Raw genomic sequence first — 14,593 nt, forward strand, 5'->3', positions numbered from 1 at the left:
AAATCAGCGCAAGCAAGTTGCGTGCGAAACGACGAGTGTTTCCCGCCTCTTTTATAATTCCCGCGGTGCGCGCGAGGAAGATAAACTTGGTTACAGAATAATCACCATATATGATGTACCTACGAATCCAACATGGCGGATGATAGTGAGTTGACTTCAACGCTCACATACCCTACAAAAAAGACTTTATTTCCAATACAACGATCTGAACTAAATTCAGATGGGGCTTCCCATGGCCTCCTTTTCCCTTGTGTTTCAGGGAAAGAAGTAGCTGAAGATGGTGTCAAAGGTGGGTCGAATGCATGTACGCTAGAGAAAAGCTGCTATTTCGCGTATCTGAAAGAAAAACTGGCTGCAGGAAATTTTCAGAAATGGACCTATATAAAGAACACACACCATATGTTCGTGTATCCTGTGTCCCTATAAATGAAGGATAATGATCAAATGCAAACAATATTAACTGTATTTTTTCTGCAGGTGTAAATCAACCAAATTGGCTTCGAAATGAAAGCTACAAAGCCGTCATTGAGCATCGAAATACTTTTACAGAGCAACATGAGCCTGCAGACCAAGGGGGAAAACGTGTACATTCAGACATTTCTAGTTCAGATGACGAAGGGGGACTCCATTCCAGCAAGGAAATAAAAGTAGAAGGTTCTGATATTGACCATAAAGAACGAAAACACCACAAGGACAAGAGGAAACACAAACATAAAAAGAAACGAAAACATAGACATGAAAAATCAGGGCCTAAAGAGTGTATTAATGAAGATGCAAGCAAACCCGATACAATTTGGATCGAAGAAGCTCAACTTGTCCCTGAGAAAGCCTTTAGACTTCACAAAAAACCTGATATGGCCAATCGAATGTATGACACACTCTATAGGTTAGATATTGCTTTGTATAAATTGAAGTCAAATGCGACTTGTCTTGGTCTTGGTAAACATCAAGTTGTTGAGCTGTCTGTAAAGAAAGGTAAGAAAAAGAGGAAGCGGGATCAGATGGTAAGATATTGGAGTATAAAGGACTTCCAGGTACCAGAGAACACTGACAACATTTCTGTGATGTTGCAAAGTGCTGTGGATATGTCAAGCCAGAGAGTTGACTTGGGTGATGGTAGAAGTTATATATCCCTCAAGTTACCTGGTGAAGGTGACGTAAGCCAAAGGGAAAGCAGTCACACTTCTTCACAAGAGGCATCAGTGGCTGATAGAGATTCTAGAGAATCTGAAGTCTTGCAAAAGACTGGAGAACTAAACAAGATCTTGCGTGACAAACCACATGACATTCAAACATGGCTATCTCTTGTTGATCTTCAAGAAGAGGTTGTAAGACAAGAAGACTCAGTAAAATCAAGTTTCACAGCAACTGGTAGAGAAAGGAGAAAAGCTTCCACTAGGACCATAATTGAAAAGAAAATTGCTGTCCTTGAAAAAGCTTTGCAAAAAAATCCAAACTCAGTTGAACTGATAGTTGGTCATTTAAATCTGTGTAACGAGATCTTGGATACTGAGGAATTAGTTCAGAAATGGAAGAAAGTCAGTTTTGTTCACCCAAACAATACTCTGTTATGGAAAAACTATATACTTTTTATGCAATCCAGATTCTCAGTGTTCTCATTTAGTAAGACAGCAGCAGTGTATGGTAAATGTTTAACTACATTGTCATCTATAAAGGAGGGAACTTTTGCATCACACCAGGCTGAAGGTGACTTGGAGAGTGAAATGGTGGACTTGTTTATCAGGGAATGCCAATTTACAAAGCAGTCAGGTAAGCAGGTTAAATGGCTACAGTATAGACTTGAAAAATGGAGCTCCATATCTTTCTTTTTGTTAACCCTTAATAACTCCTAGAAGTGATTAACTAGTAACTTCTCCATACAATATCCATACATTATCCAGCAAATTGGTAAAGAGAAAACTCAAACTTATCAGGAAGAAGTTGTTATCTTGATCTAACACTAAATTCTTGTAACTGGTGTAAAAGGAAATTTATAGTAGCTAGAGGGGAGAATTAACAAACAGATTTTGCACCCAAGGAAATGTATAGAGAACAAGGTCCAGTTGTCCTAAAGGCCATAAGCACTCACTCAGGATTAAATTTGAATCCAGGTTTCTTTATTTCTTCACTCAAATGCCTTTTTAGGACAATTTTCTCTATACTTTTTAGTGCAACCCATCATCAAATTGTAGACAAAAATAATTAAAGTGAATCTTCTTTTGAAGTTTCCAGATCTGAAAACAGATTTCACACCCAACCTTGGGTTATCATAACCCAGCTTTGAACATCACAGCCCAGTATGAGAATATATACACTGATGTTAGGGTGTTAAGGGCTAACCCTATCCAATCTTGCAACAATTAAAAGTGATAAGATCAATCACAATTTACTTACAAGGCTTCTAAATACTTACATTCCTATTTTTCTTTGGAAGGACACATAGAAAAGGCTGTAGCCTGCCTGCAGGCCATGGTGGAACTGAATTGTTTTTGTTCACCTGAATTGGAAAGGAACACCCCCATTACTGGGCAGATGGCATTTTTTGAGACATTTTGGGACAGTGGACAGCCAAGGTGTAGTTTGTCTACTGAATCAAAGTCTCAAATTTTCGCATTAAAAATTGACTGGCTTAGCTGTTCCTTCCTTGCTAAGGATTACATTAGTGAGGATTGTCCTTCAACATCAATCTATTTTTATCAAGGTCTACAAGTTTTCAAAATTGTATCAACTGTTCTGAGAGGATATATTTATTAAGATTAACAAAAACTCCCAGAGATTATGCTCATTAATTTTGAATTAACAGTTTGACCTGAGCCACTTCTCACCAATGGTGAGCCTTAAAGAGGAGACAACATCTTGCCCAGCATTGTAACCTAAAATCGTTCTTATTTATGCAAGTTCTACAAACAAAACAATATTCTGAAAAGGTGCTTTGACATAGTCAAAAATTTTAGCCTTGAATTTAATTTCCAAAGAAAGTTGGTATTTTTTCCAAGATCTCCAATTTGTTATTGATTTAAGCAGGAATTTTCTGTCAACCAATTGAATTTATTTTGTTTTTCCCAAGTAGTCATGTCTTAGAATTCAACTTGTGGGTTTCTGATTTTTGTTTTTTTTTTCCTATTTAAATCTATTTTTTGAAATCCTTAATGTAGGTTTGGGGAAGATGGTGCAAGTGGTTGGAAGTCATGGTTGGCTCAAGGAAATAGCACTGATTCATCTAAAGTGACATTTATTGATGTCAAGAAGACTTTCAGGGAAAGCTCTGGTAAAGCAGTAGATGAGAGTGATTCTCATAATGATAATGATGATGACTTTACCATTGATAAAGAGCAGCCTCTGTGGAGAAGTTGGCTTCAAATTGAATTAAACAGGCAAAGGAGACATTTGTGTCCATGGGAACCAGATAAGGAAGCAGGGGAAACAGAGGAGGACTGTGATGATGCTGAGAGACTTGTTTTGTTTGACGACTTTAGTTCAAGTTTGTTCAAAATTTCTGATCCTGGGAACAGGCTGAAGCTTGTGTTAACTTTCTTGAATCTGCTTGGAGTATCAGTACCTTGCATAACCTCATCAACAAACGCTGATGTACATCAATGCTTGAACACTTCTATAGAGCACAAGTCACAATTACTAGAAACTGAAAGACCTGCCATTTCTCACTGCCTTGGTTTGTGGCAGTCATGCTATTGGGATGAGATCACCTTTACTAATACAAGTGACCTTCAGTGGCCATCTTCAGAGGCTTTGAATCTTATAAGGAACATCTTTGTACAAAGTTTGCCAGTATTTGAAGGGCCAACAAGGAGCTTCCTAATGGTATTGTGGCTCTGGTTTGAGTTTGGTCTAACTCAGAAAGAGCCATTGTTAAAACAAAGTAAAAAGAGGTGCAAAGATGTCAGAAAATTGGCCAAGAGCCTTCTAAAACAGCCAGAAAGCAGGTTTGTTAATGAATTTTAAGAATATGATTTGTTTTTAAGGTAGTTTTAATAAAAGCTATATAACCATAAACGCCACTTTTGGTTAACTGCAGAAACGATCTGAAGCTGTGGCAAGCTTTTGCAGAGATAGAGTGGTTATCAGGCAACAAAGAAGAAGCCCGCAGAGTGTTTGACTCCACTCTTTTGATGGCAGGTGAAATGTTTCCTGAGGAACAGAGCAGAAGGATGGCTTTAGTACCTCTTGTCAGGTTTGACAAAACTGTTACATTTAAATAATGAAGCTATGTTTTTTTATTTTTCTGTGAAGTTTATTCAAACTTCTTTGTCATCCTTTTTTTTAGGTCCTATGTTGAGCTTGAAGTTGGCATCACATTGAACTCAAAAGAAGACCAGTCAAGTGAAGGAAGCAAGAAAGCATTACAGATCTTGACCTCATTTGCAGAAGGAGCAAGGATCAAAATGTCTGCATCTGATGTGTCAACTTCAGATCTATCTTCTGTTCAACTACTGAAAGCTCGCAGAATCTACCAGAAGTTGCGGCAAAACATCTTAGAAACAACTGGACCCCAAGGCAGCAATGAGTTATTGGCTGAGCATAGTAAAGCCACAGGAAGTGATGTAGTGCATTTAGAAGCTTGCATCGCTTTGTTTGAGTACTTGAGCAGTGGTATCCAAAGTTTGTTATCCATGTGTAATGAATTCATTTCACTGATATCATGTGGTGTATCAAGCCCATCTGGTCTTAGAGAGATGGACATTGAACTCATCTTGACTTTTTATGTCAAATTGTTTAAATTTCACAGCAAATTGGGCCAAACTCTTCCACTGAAAGACATACGACACATTGCACTTTTTGGGCTGGAAAGGTTTCCGGATAACCCCAAGTTTTTGTCTTTTTACATTGAGAGAGAATCAAAGTCTATTCTCACTGGAGAATTAAGAAGGACACTTGACAGAGCCACCTTAAAAGCTGAGACACCAGTGCCTTGGATTTTTGCACTGTATTATGAGCAATTGCGTGCAGAGTCCCTTGTCTCTGTCATGGAATGTACTGATTCACCCTCTCTAGGTGCTGCAGCTGTGACGTCCCTTCCAGTTACAGGTGTGGTTCATCGTCAGTATGCACTGTTTGAAAGAGCAGTGAGCAGTTCCTCTGGAAGACATTGTGTGGCTTTGTGGAGGATGTACATGGAATTTGAGGCATGTAGAAACATCTGTTTTGCAGCTACTGCTCTTTGTTTTATAAATGTTTTGTCAAATATTACAGTCAGATGACCAATTGTCCAAGTTTGATTTGTCCAGTGTAAGGGGGATCTTATTGAGTCTAACAGCAGATTTATTGATTGTTCCCAGGATCAGTAAAAGACAACATACAAAATCCTTTTGTTAGGTTGAGAATCAATGGCATTAAGATTGTGTTACTGACTTGTAGAATAATACTTTAAAAATATAATAATTTAAAAGTAATCTGTTGTAGTTTTGGCATAACCAGACAATGATAGCTTGTTAAATGCAAACTCTTTAAAATTTCTTCTAGGCAAAACATCAAAAGGAGAAGGTAAAGTCAGTGTTCTATCAAGCCATACAGAACTGTCCCTGGGCTAAGGTAAATAAAACTAAGTCATGCAGTAACATTATTGAATAAATGTAGTATCTCTTATAATAATGTCCATGAAAAAATGATGGGCCTCTGATTACCTGAAAACAAGGGCAAAGTTGTAACGCAAGTGCAAAGTTGTGACACTAGTGCAAATTACAAATAGCACATGTATGCTTTAAAAAAATTCATCTGTCTTGACTTCCTGTGATGTACACTATTAAAAAGAAATAACATGATTTCTCTTGCAATATAGTGTAATAAGCACTAGGGGCTTGTGCAATTTTGTTATCTTTGAAAATTCACTCATGCTTATTCACACCAAATTGGACTCGAAATCTTGTTATTACCTAGTAAACTTAAAATAATCAAGTGTATGAATCACTCTCTCTTAATTAGTTGGGACACCTCTTAGGTTCAGTGGGAGACACGGTGGCCTAGTGGTTGATGCACTGGACTCTGGGTCAAGAGGCCTGGGTTTGGGATGTGGCCAGGTCTTTATGTTGTGTTCTTAGGGAAAACACACAACCCTTACAGTATGGAATACTGGTGGGTAATGTTGTGATGAACTGGCATCCCATCTAGGGAGGAGTGGTAATACTCCTACTCACTTCATGCTTAGGAAAATGGGATAAGTTCTAGCTGGATGGGCCTCTTAACTCAAGTACAGACCAATTTTTTTACCTATTTGGATTGCCACTCATTTTGTTATGTTACCTGTCTCCCCCTTCCAATCTTGATAATTGCCAGTTTGTACCTAGTATTTCGAAACAAACATGTAGAAGGGCAAGGAAGGAACCAAGTGTCCCAACTTGTGATCTGCACCTCACTTAGAAGAACACCTAACCATAGATCTGGAACTGGCTGGGGTTCAAATTGTCAATGCGCGTGGCTCTTAATATCTTTTGTTATCATAATGATTATATTTGTCTGTTGTGACTCTCCCAATACAGAAAAGCATAATATTTTTTTAAAATTTTTTTTATAACTGATCATCTAGTGTATGGGATTAGAATATGTGACTCAACACTGTGGATTTTACTTATGGAATATAATAAGAGACTTCAAAGGCAAGATATAAATTATTATTTTTCAGACTTTGTACATGGATGCCGCACAGCTTCTACCAGATGATTTGCAAGACATAGTTGATTTAATGGTTGAGAAGGAAATCAGAGTGCGTGCTCCACTCGAAGAGATTGAGCTCCTCATGCAAGAGTAATGTGGGATGGTTGAGGTATAATATCCATACATTATCCAGCAAACAGATAATGAGAATACTCAAACTTATCTTGCTCTAACACCAAATTCTGGTAACTAATTTTTAAGGCAATGTGTAGCAGCTAGTGGGGAGAGTTAACAGGTTAATACCTCCTTGGAAACAACAGTTTACTTCATGTGGCACAAGGAATTTTCATGAAAATGTTTAGCCCTGTTCCATAATTTGCTTACAGCAACAATTATTTTGAATTCACTAACACTTTGCTTTCATGATGTAAGAGTGACTAGCATCTAATTTCTCCTCACAACATTACTCCTGTATCAAACATTATGGTCATGAGAATAAAGGAAATGATCAAGATTCTCTTGATTCTTACAAAAACTTTCTTGTCAGCACCTCAGGAAAATTAAAGAGAATAGCATGAAGAGTGTGCATACTGATGTTGGGGTGTAAAGGGTTCACATTCCAGCAGTAAAGACATTATTTCTCACTTTTTATATTAAGTATCTTTCTAACAAAAAATAGTCATCAGATGAGACAAGTGTAAATATGTTTTCATTTTATATTCAAAGCTATATTAAGAAAAAAGTTACCTATGTAAAAAATCATAGCAAATGTCTCCTAGGATATATAATACCTTTGTGTTTTTTTTCATGCTCCTTAATGACCATCAGATGAAAATGTACAAGCTATTTATAAATATTTACATCATTAACAGTTAAGACTGTTTACAACTAGTATATGATTGTACAAAATCTTAATTGTCTCTATTTGAACTGGACTGTATATCATTTTATATCATAAGTGTAACCTGTCAATAGAACATCATTCAATGCAGCCTAAAGTCAAGAGAAAAGGCTGATTGAATTATGAGTCAGTTATAAGTTGCTACTCTTTGAAGAGTTTTCTTTGAATACAAATCAAATATTTACTGTCAGTATTTTGGGAAATAGTTAATAATGATTAGTATATACTACAAAAGATAATAGTGTTGAAGGCACACTCGCTGATTAGCAACTCAAATTCCCAATATACTCTGCTATTCACCTCCCAGCCACACATGCAGGATTTTAGCCAGAAAACATTGTAATAATTGCAGGAATAAATGAGTTAAAATTGTATTCTTGTGCTATATTATCTCACTGTTGAAGTTTACACTAAAACAACAGCTCAACTCAGTGTTGGTAGCTAGCTGTGGATATTTGTCTCATCGCTTTGCAGCTCAGTAAATATCCACCAGTAGCCACCTACACTTTGATACATTGCAACATTTTTTACGTCTTGGGGATATCATAAGCCTTACTTAACCTTGCATCAGCTGATCTACTGAAATTGTTTCATGTTCAGTTCCATTTCTTTGAGTTTTTTTAAGGATCAAATTTCAAGTGCAATACTGATAATATTTTTGTTGTGTCATTAGGAACTTGAAGGATCACAAAAATGCAATGCAGCAAAATAACCATCGACAGATATTTCATTTTCGTGTACTCATTACCAAACATTAAAATGTGAGGGTTTTCAAAAATAATTAATTGTCCTTGCAAAACCATATGCAACAAATTAAAGATACTCCATCACTTGAGCAAATAACTGTAAAATAGTTGAAAATATTGGGTAAACTTCAACTTGTTTAAAAAAATGGGAAGCAAATTCTAATAAATTATACAAGAAATAAAAACAAACAACAGCTATTTTTTTGTAAGAATTTTCTTGCTTCTTCCATTTTTAATCAAGTGAAATTTGATGGTCGCATGCAAGTATTTATGATCTGTACCACTTGTACAGGCACTACCATACAATATAATATGTTCCATATTATATCTTATGGTAAATAAATCAAGATGGCTGTCTCCTGTTTCTGCTATACACACATAATGATGCTTGCTCCCAATAAATTCAACAAAACTCAAATTTACACACAACATTGGCAACCTTGCCTGAAATTGGAAGGGTGCTTTACCCTTTAATTTCCAGTGATCAAGACAGAATTTCTCCTAACAATATCAAAACAACATCAATCACACTTATAATGAGAATACAGAAAAACATCAATTGGGGGATCATCGTTTGATCCAATACCAAATTCTCAGAACTAACATCATTAAAGTTGTACAGCAGATAGTAAGGAGAATTACTAATGAGATCATCAGCATGAAAGGGATAAAGAGGCAGTTTAATTGACAGACACTGACAGATCATTTTTCACAATCCCTGTGTCTGACTCTGTACCCACGGTTAAATTCCCATGATCACTGACCATAGTATGCATTTCATCTGCAGTTTGAGTGCCACTGCTCTCTGTGACAACAGCTTGTGTTGCATAAGCATGCACACCAGAGTTTATATCCTGGTGCACCTGAACTGCAGCCAAGGACAGAGACCCAGGAAGAGCCTGCTGTGTTATATCACTTGCTTCTCCAGACAGATGGGTGTGTCCTGACCCTTGTTCTGTGCCACTCTCTGAGAGGTTAGACACAGTCACCAGCCCAGAGTTAGGTGATGCATACACACTGTACATGACTGGGATTTGGCTTGCTTGGGAAGATGTCAGCATCATGGAAGAAGGGATGGCATTTCCAAGGGAGACACTCCCATCTTGATTGGTTGCTATGGGGACCACGACTGTTCCAACTGACTGCAAGTTGTTTGCCTGTGAGCCAGATGACTGGTCAACATTATTATCATGGGTCTGGCCTGCATCCTGAACAATTGGCAAGGTGATGGTGTTTGAGGCTGTTGTGGTGTTCACTGGGTTAACTTGCACTGTCTGAGTCTGAGGCTGCTGTACTCGCTGGATCTGCACAGCAGGCTGTGCAAGCACCTGTTATGACCAGATGTACTGTTCAATATATCATCAAGAATAATTACTTGTCAAACCCCTAAATTGGTACATGCACTATGATTGGTAAATTCGGCAGGCTCTATTTCACTTTGTGGCATGCTAAATTGATTAGTTTGTTTAACCAGAAATATTCCCATTCTACTTGAACCCAGAGATAAAATAAATATCCTACTAGCCTTGTTTTCTTGGTGTGAACTATAAGATACGGAAACTTTCTTTTTTTTACTTTTGCCTAGATTTATGGCTGGCTCACTTTATGCTTTGCAGAGACTGAAGAAACAATTAAGAGCTTATTCTCAGTGGGCATTAAAAACTACTAGCAGAGTGCATCCTGCTATCAATAAATTAACTCAGCCTGTTTTCAACTCTCTCAAGTAAGTTATGATAAAAGTCTTAAGTGCACTTTTCCTGGAGTACAACATAGGACACAAATCCTTTCTTTCTGTGTGAATGAAAAAAGTAGGAGTATGTAGCTAGCATGTGGATAGCAAAAGTTCTACATACATGAACATACAAAACTGAAGTAACTGCCAAAACAAACCAAACTATGTATTTGTTAACAACATTACAAGATGCTGTGTCACTGAACATATCAGTATTACCCTTCATACTAACAATTTACGACAAGTGTTATGATATTAAATTTAATTTGTTAATTGATATAAGTAACAAACCATTCAATCATTTTTATTCTGCTGATTCAGAAATGCTCTTAACCCTTTAACTCCCATGAGTGACCAGGACAGAATTTCTCCTTACAATATCAATGCGATATCAAGCCAACAAGTGATGAAAATGAAGAAAAATATCAGTTTGAGGATTATAAGATGATCCAATACCAAATTCTCCAAACTAACATCACAAGAACTGTATGGGAGATAGTAAGGAGATTTAATAATAAGATCTTGGGAGTTAAACAGTTAATTATATTTAGGATTCCTAACCAATCCATATGACTCTTTGTCAACTTCAAGTTCAGTTTCAATAAATCTATGACCAGGTTTAATTAACAAATTGCTTCGTTAACAATCCCTTAACTCAAACTAACCATACACAGCATCTGTACAAAAAAATTATAACTTTTGAAAACAAAGTCACCCTGAGCTTGAAAGAGGTTTGGTATTTTGTAACCTCCTTTGAAATCCTTGTTCACATTTCAGTGAGAGAGAAACTGCAGACATATGTTTAGAGATGCTTTGAAATTCCTACTCTGATACCATGATCTGATGATGGAAAATGGTAAGCTTTTTCCCTCAGTAGGAAACATCATTTTGTTGGCTACCCAAAAAAGGGAACTTTACTTTGAATGAACCACAAAAATTTCAAGTGAATGAAACAAACAAATGTTAAACTCTTAAGATTCCGAGCACCAAACTGTCCCACTGTGCCCAATTATTAACCTCCGAATAAGGAGTAAGATGACAAAGCATTCTGCATACTTTATTGCCTTATGATTAATGTACTGACATTCAAAAAACAACAAATATTTTGACCAAAACTGTCATAACACGACTAACTTGATGTTGACTTTTGTTAAATGGAACTCAACCTTATCTTCCACAAGACCATTCTTGCATAATTATTTTCAATCCAGTGATTTTGGTGGGCAGATAAACATAACTCTTTGTTACAGTCTGGTAATAATCAAATGCAGTTTAATTCTCAAATCATACAGCAGTTTCTGACAATAGATTTTCCTCAATCTTAACAATGTTCAGCCACTTGTTTGCAAATGATTCTATGGCTAGTAAAAGGTGATTAGAGAGCCAGAGAAGAGGAATTCAGAAATGCAGTATAGTAGTATATGATACATGAAAGATGTGATTGTTAATCTAATCTTTAAAACAATTAACTGACAAAATCTCAATTTAAAGTAGGCAGTTTATGGTTGTTCTAATTGATTCTTTAAGTTCCCATTTTCAGTGAAGAGAAAACAGTAACACATTGAAGTGAATTAACAATAGCATCTAAGTTTGCCAGTTCTCACTGAAAACTATGCTTAATTTGCTGGCAAGGTGAATCCCATTTACTTCACCTGCAAATTGTATATTGCAATTTTTCCTGAACAAAAATAGCGCAAAGGGAATTGAAATTGATAAAGCAGGTAATAATGGATAATTTCTCAGCAAAATAAAGGAACAAACTTGTGTCAATTGCATACCTGTACTGTAGACCCTTGCTGCTGTCCTTGTGCAAGTGTTTGTCCCAACTGGACTGAAGTCCCTGGAGCAAATATGGTGGTAAAAGCTCCTCCAGGCATAGCTTGCACAGAATATGAAGACTGAATGGACGTGTTCTTGTTACCACCTTGCTGTTGGATGTTAGATTGTGGGATGTAGGTTGTGATGGGGAAGGAATGTCCTGTTGCCGGCAATGCTGTAATACCCGTCATGGATCCACTTGCCCCTGATAACGAACCCACTGTCAGTCCCTGATTAGTGTCTATTTGTTGGGATGTGAAAATGCCACCTCTATCCTAGGAAAATTAAGAGATTTTCTTGTGAGAAAAACATAAAATTCATGGGTATGAATGAAGAAAACTTGTTTCTTCCACCATAAAATTTTATACAATACTGAAAAGAAAAACGTGCAAACTTGGGAAGATACTTAAATAATATATTCATTACAAGATAATGCAATAAAATTGAAGCCAACCTTATGTACAGTTAACATACTTTTTTCATTAATTTATCTATGAAAAATCATTATCAGTCAGTTGATCAATAACTTAATAAAAATGCCAGTGATACATAGTCAAAGATAAATCCTCTACTAAATGAGAACACTAAAATAGAATTGGACTTGAAATTCTAAAATTAACAAACACCATACCTAAATATTTTGATAAAATTAACAAATGCCCCACTTAAATATTATGATAAGAGGTTTGAATTTTACTAAAAAATAAATTTAAATTTATTTGTTTATGCATGATATTGTTTTTCTATTATCCATCAGTTCCTGGTTTGTATTCCCCTAGATGGTAATTTTTGTTTTAAAAATTCAACCACAATATCTGCAACGTTTTGCGACAGGTATGTTGTCAATAACCTGTTAATGCAATGGAAAATTACTAACAAACAAAGAGAAGACATAAAGATGATTGTAGCAATTGAAAATTTTCAATGCAAAATTTAAACTCCTAATTCTTCTCTCTAAGAGGCACAGATATTGTAAACTTGCATAGAACGGCGTCAAATAGGGTTTACAATATGTCGCAGAAATTATTCAGACACAATATAAAAATACGTCAGCGCGGTATGAGATTTATAAAGAATTTCAGCTTAAGAAGTGCACAGTATACTAGAGATTTCAACAATAAAGTCGATGATACGTTTTGTTGAGAGAATTCTGAATTCGACGATACGATGACGAGCGTGGGAATCTAGCTTGTCCGAAAATTATCCATATAATGAGAATATCAAATTACAACGCTCGAGCGAAATTAAAAACGAAAACTTTCATCGCTGAGTCTTGGAAATTAATTCCACCTAAATTATTGTGATCACATTATGAAATGCAAGTATTTGCGACTGAAAGAGGATTCCCCAAACAAGGCGAACGAGAGGGTTTACTTTGGTCTCCAAAAATGGGCAGGAAACGTACCAAAGAAGGAAACGGGTGCCATATATGGTTGGAATGTTTTAAAGGACGCGGAGTTTGAAAACTTTACGCGAACATTTTGCCGCGAGAGTAGGATATAAACACGGTAAAATGCAAGGTAAATGTAAGCTTTGCGCAAAAACACAAGGCTGATGGCTTCGAATCGCTCAAAAAATGCTCCTACAAAGAAAATATCCTACTAGCAATTTTTCTTTGCCGTACTTTGAGAGCGAGATGAAATAGATTTGCCTTATGTTTGGATCTGCCAGGTCATGGAGAGGAAAAAAAAACATTGAAGAAAATTCTCCAAAAATTTTATATAAAAATAGCAAAATTTTCAGTCATACTCTCTGTGTCATTTTGTGTTCTCTTGTGTATGCATAATTCGATGAATGAAAAATAAAGACTATTCAAAAGATCGGTCTACTTCAAACTATAAATCTTACCTGCATCTTCTCGGCGTCATTTTCGTTCACGGTGTAAGTTAGATCTGTTTCTTCGTATCCCGTCGCTGACATCCTTTGGTCTGGGTTCGGAATCTGAGAAACAGGAGGATCGGGAGAGTTCAAGCACGTTTGAATGAGAGCTTTGCCGCTCTCTGAAGTAATCATGGGTTGAAGTTTTCTTGTGGCGAAGGTGTAAACATGCCCTGTTTCGGAAGCTACCAACAGCATCACCTGCGTTCCGGTCAGGGTGCTTAGTTCGTAGGCCTTTAAAATAAAAAATAAAATAAAATAATTGGGTAAATTTTACAAGAAAGCATTCTTTTAACATTAAAATTTACTAACGAAATATTTAATTCGCATACCAGTTGCGAGAGGTGTGCACGAACCTTTTTCATAATCCCTGTTTTTCTTTTGCTAAACGTCGTGTACCTCCTCAACTTGTTGGCAATAAACTTCATTTCGATTTTAACACGTCCTCGGGTCTTTTTCTTAGGTCTTTCCTCCACCAACATGCTAGAATCAGCGTCACCGTCGTCGTCGCTTTCCGTCGGTCGTTTCAATCCATGTGCATCATGATCGCCAGCCATTGCTGCTTCGAATTCTCCTTCTTCAATCGAGGACGGATCAAGAACTCCGCTTCCTTGAGATTGAGCTCCGTAATGCATGTTGTCTAGTTCATCTGTTGTTGTTGTGGAATCTTCGCTCTGCATTGTGCTTGTTGTAGGATGGCCTTTTATGGAGTTCGCAACTTGAAAACCTGTTGCCTTTTATGTCGCTTCTTTGCTTTCCAAAAAAGAATGTGGGTGGACCAATATGGCGGACAGTGTCACCTGAGGGTTTGATCACGTGTTCAAGTGCGTTGATCCGGAAATGAAATAAATAGGGTAAAACTACTACTGAAGCATGAAATAACATTTGAATGCTTTGACTTCTTTTAATTCT

General features: G+C 36.7%; 2 protein-coding genes across 2 annotated transcripts; one reads left to right on the forward strand and one right to left on the reverse strand.

Moving 5' to 3' along the window:
* The first annotated feature begins 132 nt into the window (after positions 1–132).
* LOC131779656 (nuclear exosome regulator NRDE2) lies at positions 133–7,331 on the forward strand. Its single transcript, XM_059096224.2, has 8 exons — positions 133–289; positions 478–1,770; positions 2,435–2,573; positions 3,156–3,941; positions 4,034–4,189; positions 4,283–5,141; positions 5,479–5,547; positions 6,635–7,331. Exons 1-8 carry the CDS (start codon positions 133–135, stop codon positions 6,758–6,760), a joined length of 3,585 nt encoding a protein of 1,194 aa, XP_058952207.2. The 3' UTR covers positions 6,761–7,331.
* On the reverse strand, positions 7,305–14,469 carry LOC131779665 (serum response factor). The gene is made up of 4 exons (XM_059096237.2): positions 14,038–14,469; positions 13,652–13,915; positions 11,764–12,078; positions 7,305–9,581 (listed from the first exon to the last, which is right to left on the reverse strand). Exons 1-4 carry the CDS (start codon positions 14,359–14,361, stop codon positions 8,934–8,936), a joined length of 1,551 nt encoding a protein of 516 aa, XP_058952220.1. The 5' UTR covers positions 14,362–14,469; the 3' UTR covers positions 7,305–8,933.
* Between the last annotated feature and the right edge of the window lie 124 nt (positions 14,470–14,593).

This window comes from Pocillopora verrucosa, chromosome 7 (assembly GCF_036669915.1).
Source record: "Pocillopora verrucosa isolate sample1 chromosome 7, ASM3666991v2, whole genome shotgun sequence".
NCBI classification, from domain to species: domain Eukaryota; kingdom Metazoa; phylum Cnidaria; class Anthozoa; order Scleractinia; family Pocilloporidae; genus Pocillopora; species Pocillopora verrucosa.